The sequence below is a fragment of the Etheostoma cragini genome, chromosome 5 (assembly GCF_013103735.1).
Source record: "Etheostoma cragini isolate CJK2018 chromosome 5, CSU_Ecrag_1.0, whole genome shotgun sequence".
Classification (NCBI taxonomy): domain Eukaryota; kingdom Metazoa; phylum Chordata; class Actinopteri; order Perciformes; family Percidae; genus Etheostoma; species Etheostoma cragini.
In genome coordinates, this window is record NC_048411.1 from 12802774 (window position 1) to 12816879 (window position 14106).

At 40.8% G+C, this 14106-nt stretch overlaps 2 protein-coding genes across 3 annotated transcripts in view; both read right to left on the minus strand.

The window, feature by feature from the left end:
- Positions 1 to 8742, minus strand: part of coro1ca (coronin, actin binding protein, 1Ca) — a 33185-nt gene extending 24443 nt beyond the window's left edge. Inside the window, exon 1 of one of the 2 annotated variants that reach the window (XM_034871302.1) lies at positions 8506 to 8742. The gene's annotated coding sequence lies outside the window, so the exon portion shown is untranslated. The remainder of the gene's footprint in view (positions 1 to 8505) is intronic. The other variant, XM_034871303.1, reaches the window with a different exon arrangement.
- si:ch211-108c6.2 (uncharacterized protein LOC559375 homolog) lies at positions 1458 to 13426 on the minus strand. Its single transcript, XM_034872248.1, has 3 exons — positions 13352 to 13426; positions 9550 to 11800; positions 1458 to 1522 (listed from the first exon to the last, which is right to left on the minus strand). The coding sequence occupies exons 2-3, from the start codon at positions 11792 to 11794 to the stop codon at positions 1458 to 1460; spliced, it is 2310 nt and encodes a 769-aa protein (XP_034728139.1). The 5' UTR covers positions 11795 to 11800; positions 13352 to 13426.
- Positions 13427 to 14106: the final 680 nt, after the last annotated feature.

Genomic DNA, 14106 nt, shown 5'->3' on the forward strand with positions numbered 1-14106 from the left:
AATGTGGTTTAAATATGGAAGTGGCTGGTAGATTTGCTTTACTCAGCCAAAAAAAAAAAAAATGTTAATCTATTGCATGGATGGTAAAATTTTAACAATCACTAACCATTTGGCTGGTCAACAAAAAGTAAATTTTGCACCGTGGTAGTGCGTAAAATCTTTGATAAACAATAAATAAATTAACTAACTATCTATGGTTTTAGTGAAGCAAAGTGGCCGCTGAACCAAGGTAAGATGTTACACAGTTCAGCTGTATTGCCACCACTGAAGTGAATTACATCAGCAGAGGTGATGCGATTATGCACTCCCAATCAAAGCATCAATTATCACGTCACTTCTGTTTAAAAAATGTGTTTGCCTAAATGCTGTAGATCTACAAGCTTCTAAGAAGGTCAAATTAGCAAACACTGTACTTTTCATTTTTCACAGTCCATTTGAAAGCCGGTACCATTAAACTATTCCAACTAGTAGCTCAGATATTGTGGCAACGAGCAGCACACAGGAACCAGAGGGGCAGGGTTATTCTGCTCGAAACTAGCAAAGGCTATATCCAGATGGCCAACTTCCTGGTAGACTTGTGTGGCTACCACAGAAAGACCAGCAACTACTTTAATAGGGCACAGTAATTCTCAACACTCTATTCTTTCTAACACTAAATTCTAACACTAAAGAAATATCTATGTGTAATAACCACTAGAAGACTGCTTTCCCTCATTACCAGTAATGAATACGTTTTTTTTTCTAAATGATACAGTAACATCTTTATTGGTCAAAATTACAAAATTATGATTAAACTAGAAAGACCTCAAAGTAACTGCAGGAGCCCAACTAAAGACGCAACACTGAATCCTTTTTAAAAACATTATTTAATATTCAGCTTTTATGACCCATGCCGTCAAAATGATCACGAAATCTGACATTTGAATGCAACAATGTCAGCACGGGTTCTGTTGAGGCAGTAAAAGCCTGGCACTAATCTGCCAGTCTCAGACATACACAAGATAATGAGACACACAAACCTTGGGGTAATGCTATGCTACTCACTGACTCTCCTGAGATTTACAGCTCCATGATCCCACCCTAATTCAGGCAAAATACTGCAAGTATCTGTTGGGCCAATCAGATGAGAGGAGAGCTATGTGCCTTATTGCCTCCTGAGCCAGCAGAGCTGACCCTGATGTGCAGAGACAAATGGAGGGCCCTACCGCCGAAGGAAATAAGGAAATGGGACCAGTGACACACTTTAACATCTTTCTTTGTGTGCAACGCCATTTACATCTGACAATTCTGCTGAAGAAATGTGTATTTTAAGAAAAATTGAGTGTTATACTTATTAGTTATTCTCATCAGACTTCATGACTACAAACACAAATGATGTGGTTGTGCACACAGTTGACATGGTATGAAAAAGGCCGTGATAATGGAAGAATTTAGGCCATTCATGCTTGCAGTTGAGCTCACTGCGTCAGGCCGTAGTGGGTCTTCCTCTCGTCTACCTCACAGTCACAGTACAGACTGCTGCCTTCCATTAAGCAAAGTGGAAATTGTTTTGCTCTGACATGAGACTGCGAAACAGCTACAAATAGAAAACAAGTACAAATAATAAACCTCAGTAAGGGCTCATGTTTGGTCAGTGTGCCTGAATGTATTACTGGAAGAGCAAACACCTTTTCTGTCACTTGATTCAATATAAATCTCAGTAACTGAACACAAAGATCAATAAGCATTTGGAGGTGACCATCAAGAAAATGTAAACGCCTCCTCTTTGTGCTACAGAGTAATCAGACATCCCTACTACTGGGGCCTCTGCTTTTTAGAAGGTTACTGTGTATAGATTTTGGAGCATGTGCGTAAACATGTAAAATTATGGCACGTCCTCAGTAGGGCTGGGTAAAGAAAAAAAAACAGCTGCATTATGGAACCGGTTCCAAAGCAACCGGATTAGAATGCAAAATTCGGTTCCACTTAATGTGTCGACAGACGTAAAAGTACCACTCTCTCTGTAGCCCAACGTTAGCTAGCTATCGTAAATGTAGGCTACTTTTCAAATGCCATATTTTCCCTCTGGTTTCTGTTTTGCATTCCAACTCAACATTTATTTAGTTGTTCCTTGTTAATAGTGTAATAGTGTTATTTATTGTGAAATTATTGAAGTTGTGTGGTAGGTGACTTAGGTATACTTATGTTTTAAAGTACTTTAAAAAGTTAGCCTAGTATATTGTTAAATTAGGAATTTTAAAAAACAAGAGCCTTTTATGTCATTTTTCAGTTTTTCAAGAATCGATTAAGGAATCGGAATCATATTAAAAGTACCGGTTTTAATATTTTTCAATAAAAATGATCATTCCCTCAAATACCTTGAATCATATAGCACTATCAGTTGAAAGAATCACAATTAGATATTTTCCTTGCAGCCCCAGCCAGGATTAGAACTCACTGCCTTTACATCTAAATTAACCCCAAAGAAAATGGCTTATTCTGGACAGTGCATGGCAAGTATAAACCATGTTTGTCAATACAAACGGTACAGACAGAGTTAATATCTCTTCACCACCTTGTCTTGGGGTGCAAACTGTCCGTGATGCTCTGTTTTATAGTGTGCTTGGTCAGTGAGAGGTGACAGAACATGATAATCCAAGCCACAAATCGGGATGAGCTGATGTGGCAGAGGGAGGGAAAGCAGAAAGAGATAAAATTATAGTAAAGCCTAAACATTATGGTAAAGCCTAAACAGTCTCCACAATAGTTATTTTAGTGAAAAATACTGTGTACTTTTGTATACTATATTTATTATTTACTTTTACATAAGCTTATATCATCAAACATGCCAAATATAAATATTTCTGGTAGTTCTCCCTGAGGTTGTTACCCCGTAGGGGTAATGATTGCCATTTTGAGAGAAAATAGACCCGCTTCTAGATCAGTTTTCAGGTTGAATCTGACTGACAAAAAAAGTCCTCACATTCATAAGGCTGACACACCCACTGGACGTCATTAAACTAGTGGAGACGAAGGCCAACTGTGAAGCAAGAGACGACACTTCCAACCAGAAATGTAGCGAAAAACAAATGTTTTCCTGCGTTTGTCTGCTGTTCATTGGTCAAGGTCATTAGAGCCCAGCATTTCTCTCATCTTCAGCCATTTATAAGTCTGATGCTGAGATCACTGGTATGCATAAAGCCTTATGTGAATATAGGCAATCAGCAAATAAAACAAGGCTCAACCATGTTTCTCAACAGGTTTCATCTGCTACATGTTTAGTTTAGCCAATTCCTTTGTTTGTTGCTGCTTTTCATCACTGTTGTTATTGCTGGGGCTTTAACGTCGGCGTGAAATTTGTGATATCCATAAAATATTACCCTTTTCTCATTACAAAACATAACCGAAGATGGAAATCAATACAAAAACGTTTAGCTATCCGTGATTGTTTGATTGCTAACGTTAGCTCAAAACGCCATTCGAGTGACAGCGTTTTTTGTGTTTGATTGCTAATTTGTAGCCAGCAGTGAACATACTTCATTAAGTAGGTCCATTACTTTATTGACATTACAGAAGTTGGTAGCATCTTGTAGGCTAAATGTTGCTAAGTGACGCATGCACAACTCACATCTGCACTCGACTCACATTGGGTAGTGACAGCGTCACTTTGGTAGCCACAGTCCAGGTCACTGCAGGTCATGCATTTAAGGTATATCCCTTTAATAAATTGTATGCAAATACGCCTACAATAAAAAGGTCAAACACAACCTGTGTGAGTTACAGTTTTGTTATTTTATTGTTAAAGTGTCATATTATAACTGTAGAGACTTAACAGACAATAATGGCCACAGACCTCTCTTTCCCACGCTTGCTACCAATGCCACTTCTCGCCACCACTACACATACACACGCAGACCCACACACCAGTGACGTCGCCTGAGTGCTCCCCATACACTGACTGCCTTCTGCCTTTTGTAACCAAGACTGCATGAGACGCCACCTAAATCCCCTTCCTGTAACCAAGGCCACGGACCACCATTGTAATCAGATTCCAGCAACATTCCAGTGCTTTTTGCAACAATGAGATAAGGTGCTGGTTTTTTCTCCTCTCCTATCCAAGTGACCATGCAGTCTGTGCTCCGCTCAATTTAAATACTACTGGAACACAATACATTACGCACCAGGGTTTCAAGGAATGCTTTTATACTTCGTAGGAAATGAGACTTGCAGACACAAGAGCAACATGGCTCAAAGTCCAACTCAATGCTAGGTAACACATAGACAGAACCGATTACCAGGTCCAAAGAAATTCTTCTAACTAGGCAAACATTGTGTAAATGTGTTAATAGCATTTGGTGTGGCAGACATTTATAACATGTTTTCAACACCAGAAGTTAAATGAGGTTTTGCCAACTTCCTCATTCCGAAAACAGGAAAAACAGACTCCATAGATTTCAGACATAGGAAACATAAATGTCAGAACATGTCTGCATGTTTAGTGTGATGCTTACCATGCTTTACTCCAGCAAAAACCTCAATCTGTGCTGCAAGACTTCCTAAACTTCTTATCCTACTTAAAAGTCAAGGTTTAAAAGAGACTACTTTACAATCCTATAAAATTACAACAGGAACAGCTCTAGTTTGTGTGTAGCGTTACTTTAGTATCTACAGCATCACAACCTGAATATAACCTCTGCCTAAGTGTATACTTGATCCTTTTCTATCAGGTGATCAACCCAACAGACACGACGAGGACGAATGCAAAACCCCTGCCTATTGTCCAACTTTTATTTAAAAAAAAAAAAAAAAAAAAAAAAAAAGGTATCTTCTAAATATAACAGCTTGAGAGTAGCATGTCCTTTCCTCTTCCTGATCAGCTACTTCCCCTCCCCCAATGAGTAATGCACAAACCACTGGTCCATTTCAACAGATGTCTGCTGTGGTGGGAAAGACCAGTGGAAGAAATGGTATTAGGCGGTGTGCATCTGGTGGAATTGCTAAGCTTACAAAACTGAAAAAGGTTTGTCAAAACGGGAGAGGGCAAGTGTGTGTGTGTGTGTGTGTGTGTGTGTGTGTGTGTGTGTGGGGCGGGAGGGTTGAGGGTGGGTCAAAGTTGACCCTCTATGTAAAACAAACACATCTAACAAGCTGAGATAGACAATTATTTGGATTGATAGGTTCATACTTAATGGGGGTTTAGTAACAAAGACAAAGAAACATCCACTGTCTGTGGGCTGTGTGGTTGTTTCCTTATGATCAATGAGCGGCACAAATTTAGGCATGTGATCCTCTTCCTCCTCCGGCTGGTCCAAACAAAAACACAAACATGCTCAGCAGGTGGTTGGATAATGAGATGCTTCCTTCCACTTGTGTGGAAATAACTACTGGACATCTTGTCAGGAAAAATGTATTTGTAGCACAGGAAACCCATTGTAAATCAAAAATCTGTTGAATTTTGAAGTTTAAGAATGTCACTTTTTTTTTTTTTTTTTTTAAGTATCGATACCCCTCGGCCCTGGCCTCTGCTGTTGCCAGCAATGGGTCTGTGCTCCTCATTTCCTCCAGTAAACAACCCTAAGGTCCTGTTGTCATTCCTGTACCTCTTGACGTGCCCATCTTTTTAAATAGGACTTACAGTTACTCTCTCTCTGTAAATAAGATTAGAGATGTCGGGGCTAGCCTCATCCCCTCTGCTACTCCCCACTCTATTTATCCAACTCATCAATTTTAAACTGATTCTCTCCTATTTCCCTGCAAGATCTCCCTGATCTAGTGGGCAGTATAAAATCTTTCTCAAGCTCTGTAGATATTTTACTTTACTTACTTTTATTGATCTTAGCGGAGCTTTTGATACTAGGAGTGGGTCGTTAAAAAATGTCAAACCGGTTTGATGTCAAGCCGGAGTATTCCACATTTTACCACTAGGTGCCATTTGACCCAGCCGCTCCAGAGTGACAAAGTTCAAAATGAGAGTGAAGTAACTCCAGACAACATGGTGGCGGTAATGCACCTCTAGGCCATGGCGTTTTACCAGCAGTGAGCTTGTATCCATCCCTGCGGCGCGTTTTTTTTTTTTTCTTCTTTGAGAATAGCTCAGCCATGTATCATGTTGTCACCCCAAAATACACACAAACTTTCTAGTAAACAAAAAGAACATGCGTCGTTCCCCTCCCACCGCTACTAAAAATGGGATCTCATCGCGCCACTCGGCAGTAAAATGCTGTCAGTGTAAAGTGTCAGACGGCAGAACTGTATCAGGAGAGCTATCAATGGCTGCTGAGCTACTTTCTATCGAATGTGCAGATTCCTTAGTCCACAAAACAATCCCAAGCCTGAACCGCTAATTATTACATTTTTCAGTACAATAATTAACAACGACTTCAGATGGCCAGCAGGGAAGGGCCAGAACTTCTTCAACACTGATGAAATAAATGTAATGGATACTGGATACAAAACTATATGATCCTCCTAAAACCATTTCAAACATGCAATTGTGAATTCACCACAGCCCACATCAGACCTTCTTGCTGCATTTGATAGGAACAAACACTTCCTCACATCGTATGCTTTTCCCCCCCCCCTCTACTTCCTGGCCCACTTCCTTTCTCAGCTTTGCTATAGGAAGGCAGGCTACGCAGGTTGTACTGCAGCACAACCAGCAGAGGTTGATACGTCTAGTATGGTTAACAAGCCCAAACACAGCTGTAGTCCGGTTGGCTGTTGACCCTGGGGTCGCTCTGCATCCCACAGCGAATCCAGGCAAGGGAAACTTCTCCAACCACAAAGCTGATTACACACGGGACCTACATAAGCTAGCTCAAGACAGGGGCCAAATATGCATATCATGTTGCCCTTTTGGCACTCTAACGACAGTCATTACTGTACAAATCAAACTGCCCTATTGTTATAGGCAAGCAAATGATCCGCTGGTGGAGTACAGATGGAAGGGTCACACAGAGGACTATTTGGGTCATCACCCAACCACTAGGGCTTGACTGCAAGGACTGTTTACGACTGCCAAGTGAAAAGAGCATCTTTAATGATCTCCCTAGGATCAATTTAATGCATTACTTTCCCAGAACGGTACTGGTGTTTGAGTTTCACAGGGAGGGGCTTATTCATCATACTTCTTACAAGGGCTCAATTAATTGATTAGCTGAGGGACAGAAAAATAACTAATTGGTTATTTTCAGTCACTCAAATGTGGGAATTTGCTGCTTTCTATTTTTTTGTATCATTGTTAATTCAATATGTATAGGCTTTGGTATGATTGTTAAACAAATCAAGACATTTAAAAGACATTTTTGGCTCTCAAAGCTTGGACAATATTATTTTATTTCACTTTTAAAAGACTACATGATGAATCAGAACAAAAAAATTATCTTCAGTGGAAGCCCTACTTATGTCACACTCCAAGATTGCATTTCCCTATAAAAAAAAATCCATTAATGTGAAAACCCAATTTAATTACAACATATGCGGTCCAGTTGTGGAAATAAAACATTTAGGTAGACGAGACTTCTCAGGCAACAAGATGCCTTTCAATACAAGCACTACTAGCTAGTAAATAATGTACCCTATCTTAAATTTGACTTGAACACGATTAAACCAAATCCTTGATTGGCTGCAAAAGGACTCCGATTTAAAACAGCTGTCAACATTAAACCGATGGACTGAGCAGCAGACTCAGGTGCCTCAACACGATAGTTCTGCCCTCACTGACTAGAACTATAACATGTTAATTATCTGCACTGATTTTGCATTATTCCATAACATTTTTGCACGTGTTATGATGATTATGCATTTGGATAACATCTTAGTTGCTAGCATGGAAGCAGCGACCGCTCCTATGCTGTGACCCTTTCCTATTTAGGCCTATCTTCCGTACCAATGTGTTAGTGGGTCAAATCTAACCCTGGCATCTGGATGAATATTCCGGATATAGGAAATAAATCAGGAGCCCAGTTTGGAGAAAAAAAATATTCGTCGATATAAATGAAATAGTTAATTCTTGGATGTTTAGTTTGTTTGGAGCCTATTGTTCATTGTGAACAGCCTTTATTACCAGTCAGGGTGCCAGAGACCAGGGCGCGGCTGTGCTGCCTGCACCTCCGTGAATGTGGATCTATGGAGATAAGTTTCCCTGCAGCACTATGGTTAGCTAGCTAATGTTACCCCACCCCGCTCAATAACGTGCAACAGCACATTTCATGTCGTGAATTATCCACCGAATCCATTTAACATGAAAAGGAACATAAAAACCTAGCTTGAGACAACCAATTGTTTTCGTTACAGGTTAGAAACTTATTTGCACTGTCAGTTAACCGCCGTTGAAGGCTAGTGCTAGCTAAAAAAAAAAAAAAAAAACAGTTCTACAGACTATCCCAATTCATTTTAGCTAGCGCGTGCACTTTCCTGTCTGGATGGCTGTAACGTTGTGTGGACAAACGAAGACCATTACAACCAGTTAAAGGGTTGGGAGACAAACAAAAAATGTCATAAAAATCCAAATAATCTGTAACCTACCTTCTGAGAGGAAATGAAAGTATCCCGAAAGCCGAACGATATAACACAGCCCAACGCGTATCCCACTTGATTCCTCCCTCTGCCTGAGCCACTGCTGACACCACACCACTTGCTCTGTGTGCTCTTTCCCCAACGCTAGTTTCGGTCCCTGATTTGGCTTGGCGAGCCCTGTGTGGCTCAGTGACCTAAAACGGACAGCTTTAACAGCCAATCAGAGCGACGTTTTGGACAACATGGAAGAAAGCTCACGCCTCCTTTCTTCAGGTTCCCAGTTACCGAAAATCACCATTAATCGTGTTTATGGTGGCTTCATGGTATTTTATTATCCTTTGGTATTATTGTGACTCCCCTATTGTCTTACTTTATTCATTTAACATGTAATTATCATTGTGATACTATTATATTGTAATCATACCATCGTCATAAAAAAAAAAATTCTACTCACCCAAATTATCACATTTTATTTATACATGAATGGGGTTCATGTATTTCTGTTTTGTGAGGAGTAGACAGGTAAGGCAGTAGTAATTAAATAGGTAGAGTGCAACAATAGCACATGCATATGCCTGTACAATATTTCTGTTCTAGATATCATTTTATAACATCAGAAATGTCTCCCAATTCTTCTGAAGAACACAATGTACCACAAGTGTATTACAGCACCACAAGATGGCGTTATTTCACACATGCAGGGTGATGCAGACCTTTGAAAACAGCTGCATTCCATCATCCAATCTATTATGTCTTCACCCTCCTTCACTCTATGATCGTGGACTCGGAGATTAGGGTTCGTGCAGGTTTTTTGTGGGGAATCTGGTAGCCCAAATTATTATGGATTATGGACCAAAAACGCAGACTTAATTGTTTTTTTTTAATACCAAATGACTTACTGATTTATAAACCTGCTATTCTGTACCTCATGTATTTTGCACTTTCCACAGTTTCTACTCATTTGATAGTAGGCTATAGACAGTAGTTTGTAGCCAACATATACTGTGTATATGTGTATATTTATATTTATTGTAAACCAAATTTTACCCTTACCTCTTCTCACTGATGGCTTCCTCTCAACTGCCTTGTCTGGGGACTTCTGAGCTGAATCAAAAGCTGCTTTCATCTGTGCCACCTTCACGGACTGGCCCTGCTCATCCATCTTGATTTCAGCTGACTTTGTTCGGTCCTGGTGCTGCAGCTTTTCATGCAGTTGAATGGTCTCCTTTATGAGTTCTGAGACAGGCCCAGATTTGGGATTGCTTTGGGATTTATCTCTCAGTGAGACGCTGTCATTTCCCTCACTTCCAAGTTGTTCATCAGGTTGATCTGGCATCATGTTTTCTGTGTTAAGGCTCATATCAAGATCCGGCCTCGTGATCTGGTGTCCTACCTCAGGGATAACTGTGCCAGCTGCAACCAAAATTGAACCAGCATTCACAGCTGATGCAGCAGTGTCCTCAGTCGAGGTCTTCACCTTCTTCCTCTTTACAGATTGAGCATCGAAACATGCAGAGCCAGATAACTGCGGATCAGCTTTGCACTCACTGTCACTCTTTATTTGAAGCGGTGGCCTTATGGTACTGGTTTCTGTCTTCTCATCAGTGACTAAATAGCATGAGTCTGCAACTTGTCCATCGCTTTTGGTGGGTGATGACTTTACATCAAATACTGATAAAGATGCAGATTCCTCAGCAATCAAACTACTCACTTCACGTGATGTGCTCTCATGTGAGACAGCTGATTGTAAGTTGTCTTTAAACAGGTTTTTAAAGGGGGTCATGTTTGGCTTTATCTCCACATCCTCATTGACTGAAGCATCTGTTGAGTTAATGTTCTCCTCTGCTTTCAGACAATAAGCTTTGGAACATTGGGATTTTGTGAGTAAGCTTTCACACATGGTATTCTCAATCACTTCAGGCTGAAAAGAGTTGGAGGTCATACTGTCCACAGCAGCGGCTTGTTTAACGTCCACGTCCCTTATATGATGACCTCTGGTTGCATGGTTTTCTTTGGGCTGTTTCTCGTTCAACCTCTTCATGTCACATGCTGAAGGTGTATTTACATCAGACTGATCAATTTGATTGGTGGCTAGCTCTGTTGCAGCGCTACCAAGGATTCTCTTTGCAGCAATATCCATTGTGTTCTTGTCGTTTGTGTCAACCTCTTCTATTTTTTTAAGAGCTGGGGTTGTCTCCTTTCTGTTTCTCTCCAGTAGCTTCTCCAAAATAGATCTGGGTTCAAAGGCTGGATTTAATGTTGAACAAGAATCTATCTTTTGATTTGTGGTTGTTTCAGCTGTCTCCATTGTTAGATAAGGCCTTACTGACTCCTTTTGATCAGCTGTGTCAGTGACCTTTGGTTTTTTTGAAGAGTAGTCATTCCAAACATCACATATTTCCTCTTTTTTATCATTCTCTGCCCTCTCTTTTGGAGGTCTACAGTGAATGGTATCACTCATGCCTGAGAGAGACTCTTTCTGCAGACTGTTTTTCAAAGGATGTTGGCGTTGAGCTGTAGGCGGTTCCTTCTTCTCAATCAAGCAGCCCACTGTTCCCTCACAGAGTTTAATATCTTCAACTTCCGCCATGATGGTGTCATGTTGATCTTGCTGAAAAGACAGTAACAACTCCCTTCCTGCATGAGCTCCACATCTGCTCATCTTCACCATCACAGAGTCCTCTGTAGTGTTTTTAAGTGAGTTTGCATCCTCTGCGTTAACAGCAGTGCCAGACCTTTCATTTACAACTCCAGCTGAGAAGTTTTGATCTTGGATCTCCACATATTGGACGCTTCCCTTATCCTGATAATCCATCTTGATCTTTGAGGATGTGTCAGAGTCTTCCTTAGTATTATTTTCCTCTGTCTTGATTTGATTGAACAGATTATGTGCTCCAGCTCTTTCCTCAATCTTCGCACTACTCTCTTGGTTCTTGTCTGTCTCCTGTGGAACCAGTGGAGCGGTCCTGCCTCCTCGTCCTCCTCCTCCTCCTTCCTTTCCTGCAGCCCCTCCCTGTCTCACCTCCTTTGCAACGAAAGGGCTCACCCACAAATTTATGTTCTTCTCACTAGAAGGTGATGTTGGCTCTTGGCTGAGGCTCCCGTCCAAATCCTGAGTGTCTGGTTTCCCTGAATTTCCTCTGGTGTTACCAGCCTCCTCCTCACATGAGCTTCCGCCCTCCATTACATCACATGAATGACTGCATGCTCCTCCAGAGTCAGGGCTTGGCCTCATCTCATTCAAACCTTCACCAACAGCCTGTTCTCCCTCTCCTAGTTTATCCTGGTTCTGTCCCATACTGGTCTATGGAGAAAGACAATGGTATTAAACTCACAAAAACAGACCAATCCTCCTAAATGAAATACCCTCTGTTAGTTATCCATGCACTTGCAAAGTCCACAGCAGCTCAACCTTAAATCAAATTACAATCACAAGATACAGCAATCTCACTTTCACATTTGAATAATTGTTGGGAATGATGAGTAATTTAACAGTGTCTGTATTTCAGAGATAAAAGCCTTATCCTCAGGATAACAGTGTTTGATATGTGAAATCTGTGATCAATCTTTTGGGATAATCAGTATCACAGCAGTTTGTGAAATCAGGAACACTGAGTTTTCACAGTCTTACAACAGTTGGCTAGCAAATCTGCCCCCCCCATGCTTTGATTAGTAAAAGTCAGCTTGTTGTGTCACACTTTTTGTTATCAGAATGTTTTGTCTGATTTGGTTTCAATTGATTGATAAGGCGCCTGTCAGTCCAGTCTTTATGTGATCCAACATATATTACATGTACGAGCAAGACATGATATTAGCAGTTCAAAAACTCTTAACAGAAGTATTTCATTCACTGATTGAAAAGTGTAAATTGAATAGAGCCCTGTATTGATCTAACTTTGGATATGTTAGGTATTTCATCAGGCTTGTCACAAGAACTGTTGATTGCAGTTATTGTCATCTCGCATTAGTAGCAGTAAGAGGAGGTGGAATGAAAGCAGCTGTTAACAAGAAAGCAGAACATATTACGCAAAACTTGAATCACTATGGTGCAGCAACCAACTTTTCCATGAGACTGTCTAACTGTTTAGAACGTTTTTGTCCTCTAAACTGCAGCAGTAGGCAAAGAAAATGGAGAGGAACAATGAACAATGATCTGGACCATAAGTCTGTTTCCTGTCCACAGCCTCATGCCCTGTCTATGTGACAACATATGACTGCTTTTGTCTTATCATCTGACAAGCCTGCGCACTGACCCGACACTTGGCTAAGAGAGCTGATGCTATCACCCTACGATGGTGACACAGCTGTGAGAGAAGATGCAAAGTTTGTTTTTCATGTGGAGAGAAAGGGAGAGAGAGAGAAACACATGAACAGAAATACAAGTAAAATAGCAGCTAGAAGACAAATATAAAGTGTGGGGGCATCATTTAAATAAGTTACAAATTTCAGCACTATCTATAAACATGTGATGTTAAATCCACTGTGGAGATCAGTGAAAATAATTGATCATCTTCCACCTACTCGGTCAGTGTGGGGAACCTCTTCCCTCAAGGCAGTTGTTATCCCTGTTAACAACTGCTGTGTTATCCTGTCTCATCCTCCCTGAATGCCTAAAGCTGATCACTTGATTACCATGCGCTCTGCTGGCTCAACATACTCAGACATACAGGAATTCAAAAACCAATGAACCAGGAACTTCTCGCAAGTTTCAGCATCTGGAAAAAAGACCTTAAGATTTCCCCTACCAACACAAAAGCGGGGCATAGGCCTGGCTCAGCTCCTGACAGCTAACTACTCTTACACTATAGATTCATACAATATTGATCTCTTATCGTATTTTGCAGCTGACACTTACCAGCAAGACGCCGTAGCCAAGTTGTCTCTCTCAAGACCGACAGAGTGCTCTTTGTTGGTTGTTTGGTGATGTTCACTCCTCTCTCAAATGCACAAGCAGTAGGAGCCTTATATTGCATCCATGTGATGTCACAGCACATTTGACTAATAGAATCAGGACACTCAGACTTGTAGGTTTACTTTGTGCTGCCTTGAGAAACCTTAGAGAAGTAATCTTTAATTTCAGGTATATGGAGAATGTGTTTCAAGTGTGATCCTGAGCTGAGATTTAAGATGCATAACCTTTTCACCTTGTGTCCAAGTGGAGGAGAGGGTAATAAAACAAGATGATATGATCAATGGAGATTCTGACACAAAGACTGAATATAAGGAATGTCCTATTTTTTCTGTGTCCCTTACCTATAACACTATTTGCATGCTGGTGTCATGGTCTAGATAAAAGATTCTACTTCAGTCCAGAAACCTAGTTACCTAAAAAACATTAGATAAGTATAAAGGTAAATGGCTGCTTGTGTCTGAGATAAACGGTGATAAATGTGGCCAATCTGGGTACATCCAGGAGTGAGGGAAATTATCTGAAAAATAGCCCAGACCTTATTCCTTTGTTTCTCTTGGTCTCTATGGTAACATCCACAACAGGATACGTCCTCAGATAATAAAACAAAAGTGGAGGTACGTCAGCCAAGAATTTACCAGCAGAAAAAGGGGAAGAAGGGCCGGCCCACACCCAGAGACTGTGGACGGGAGCCTGCAGGC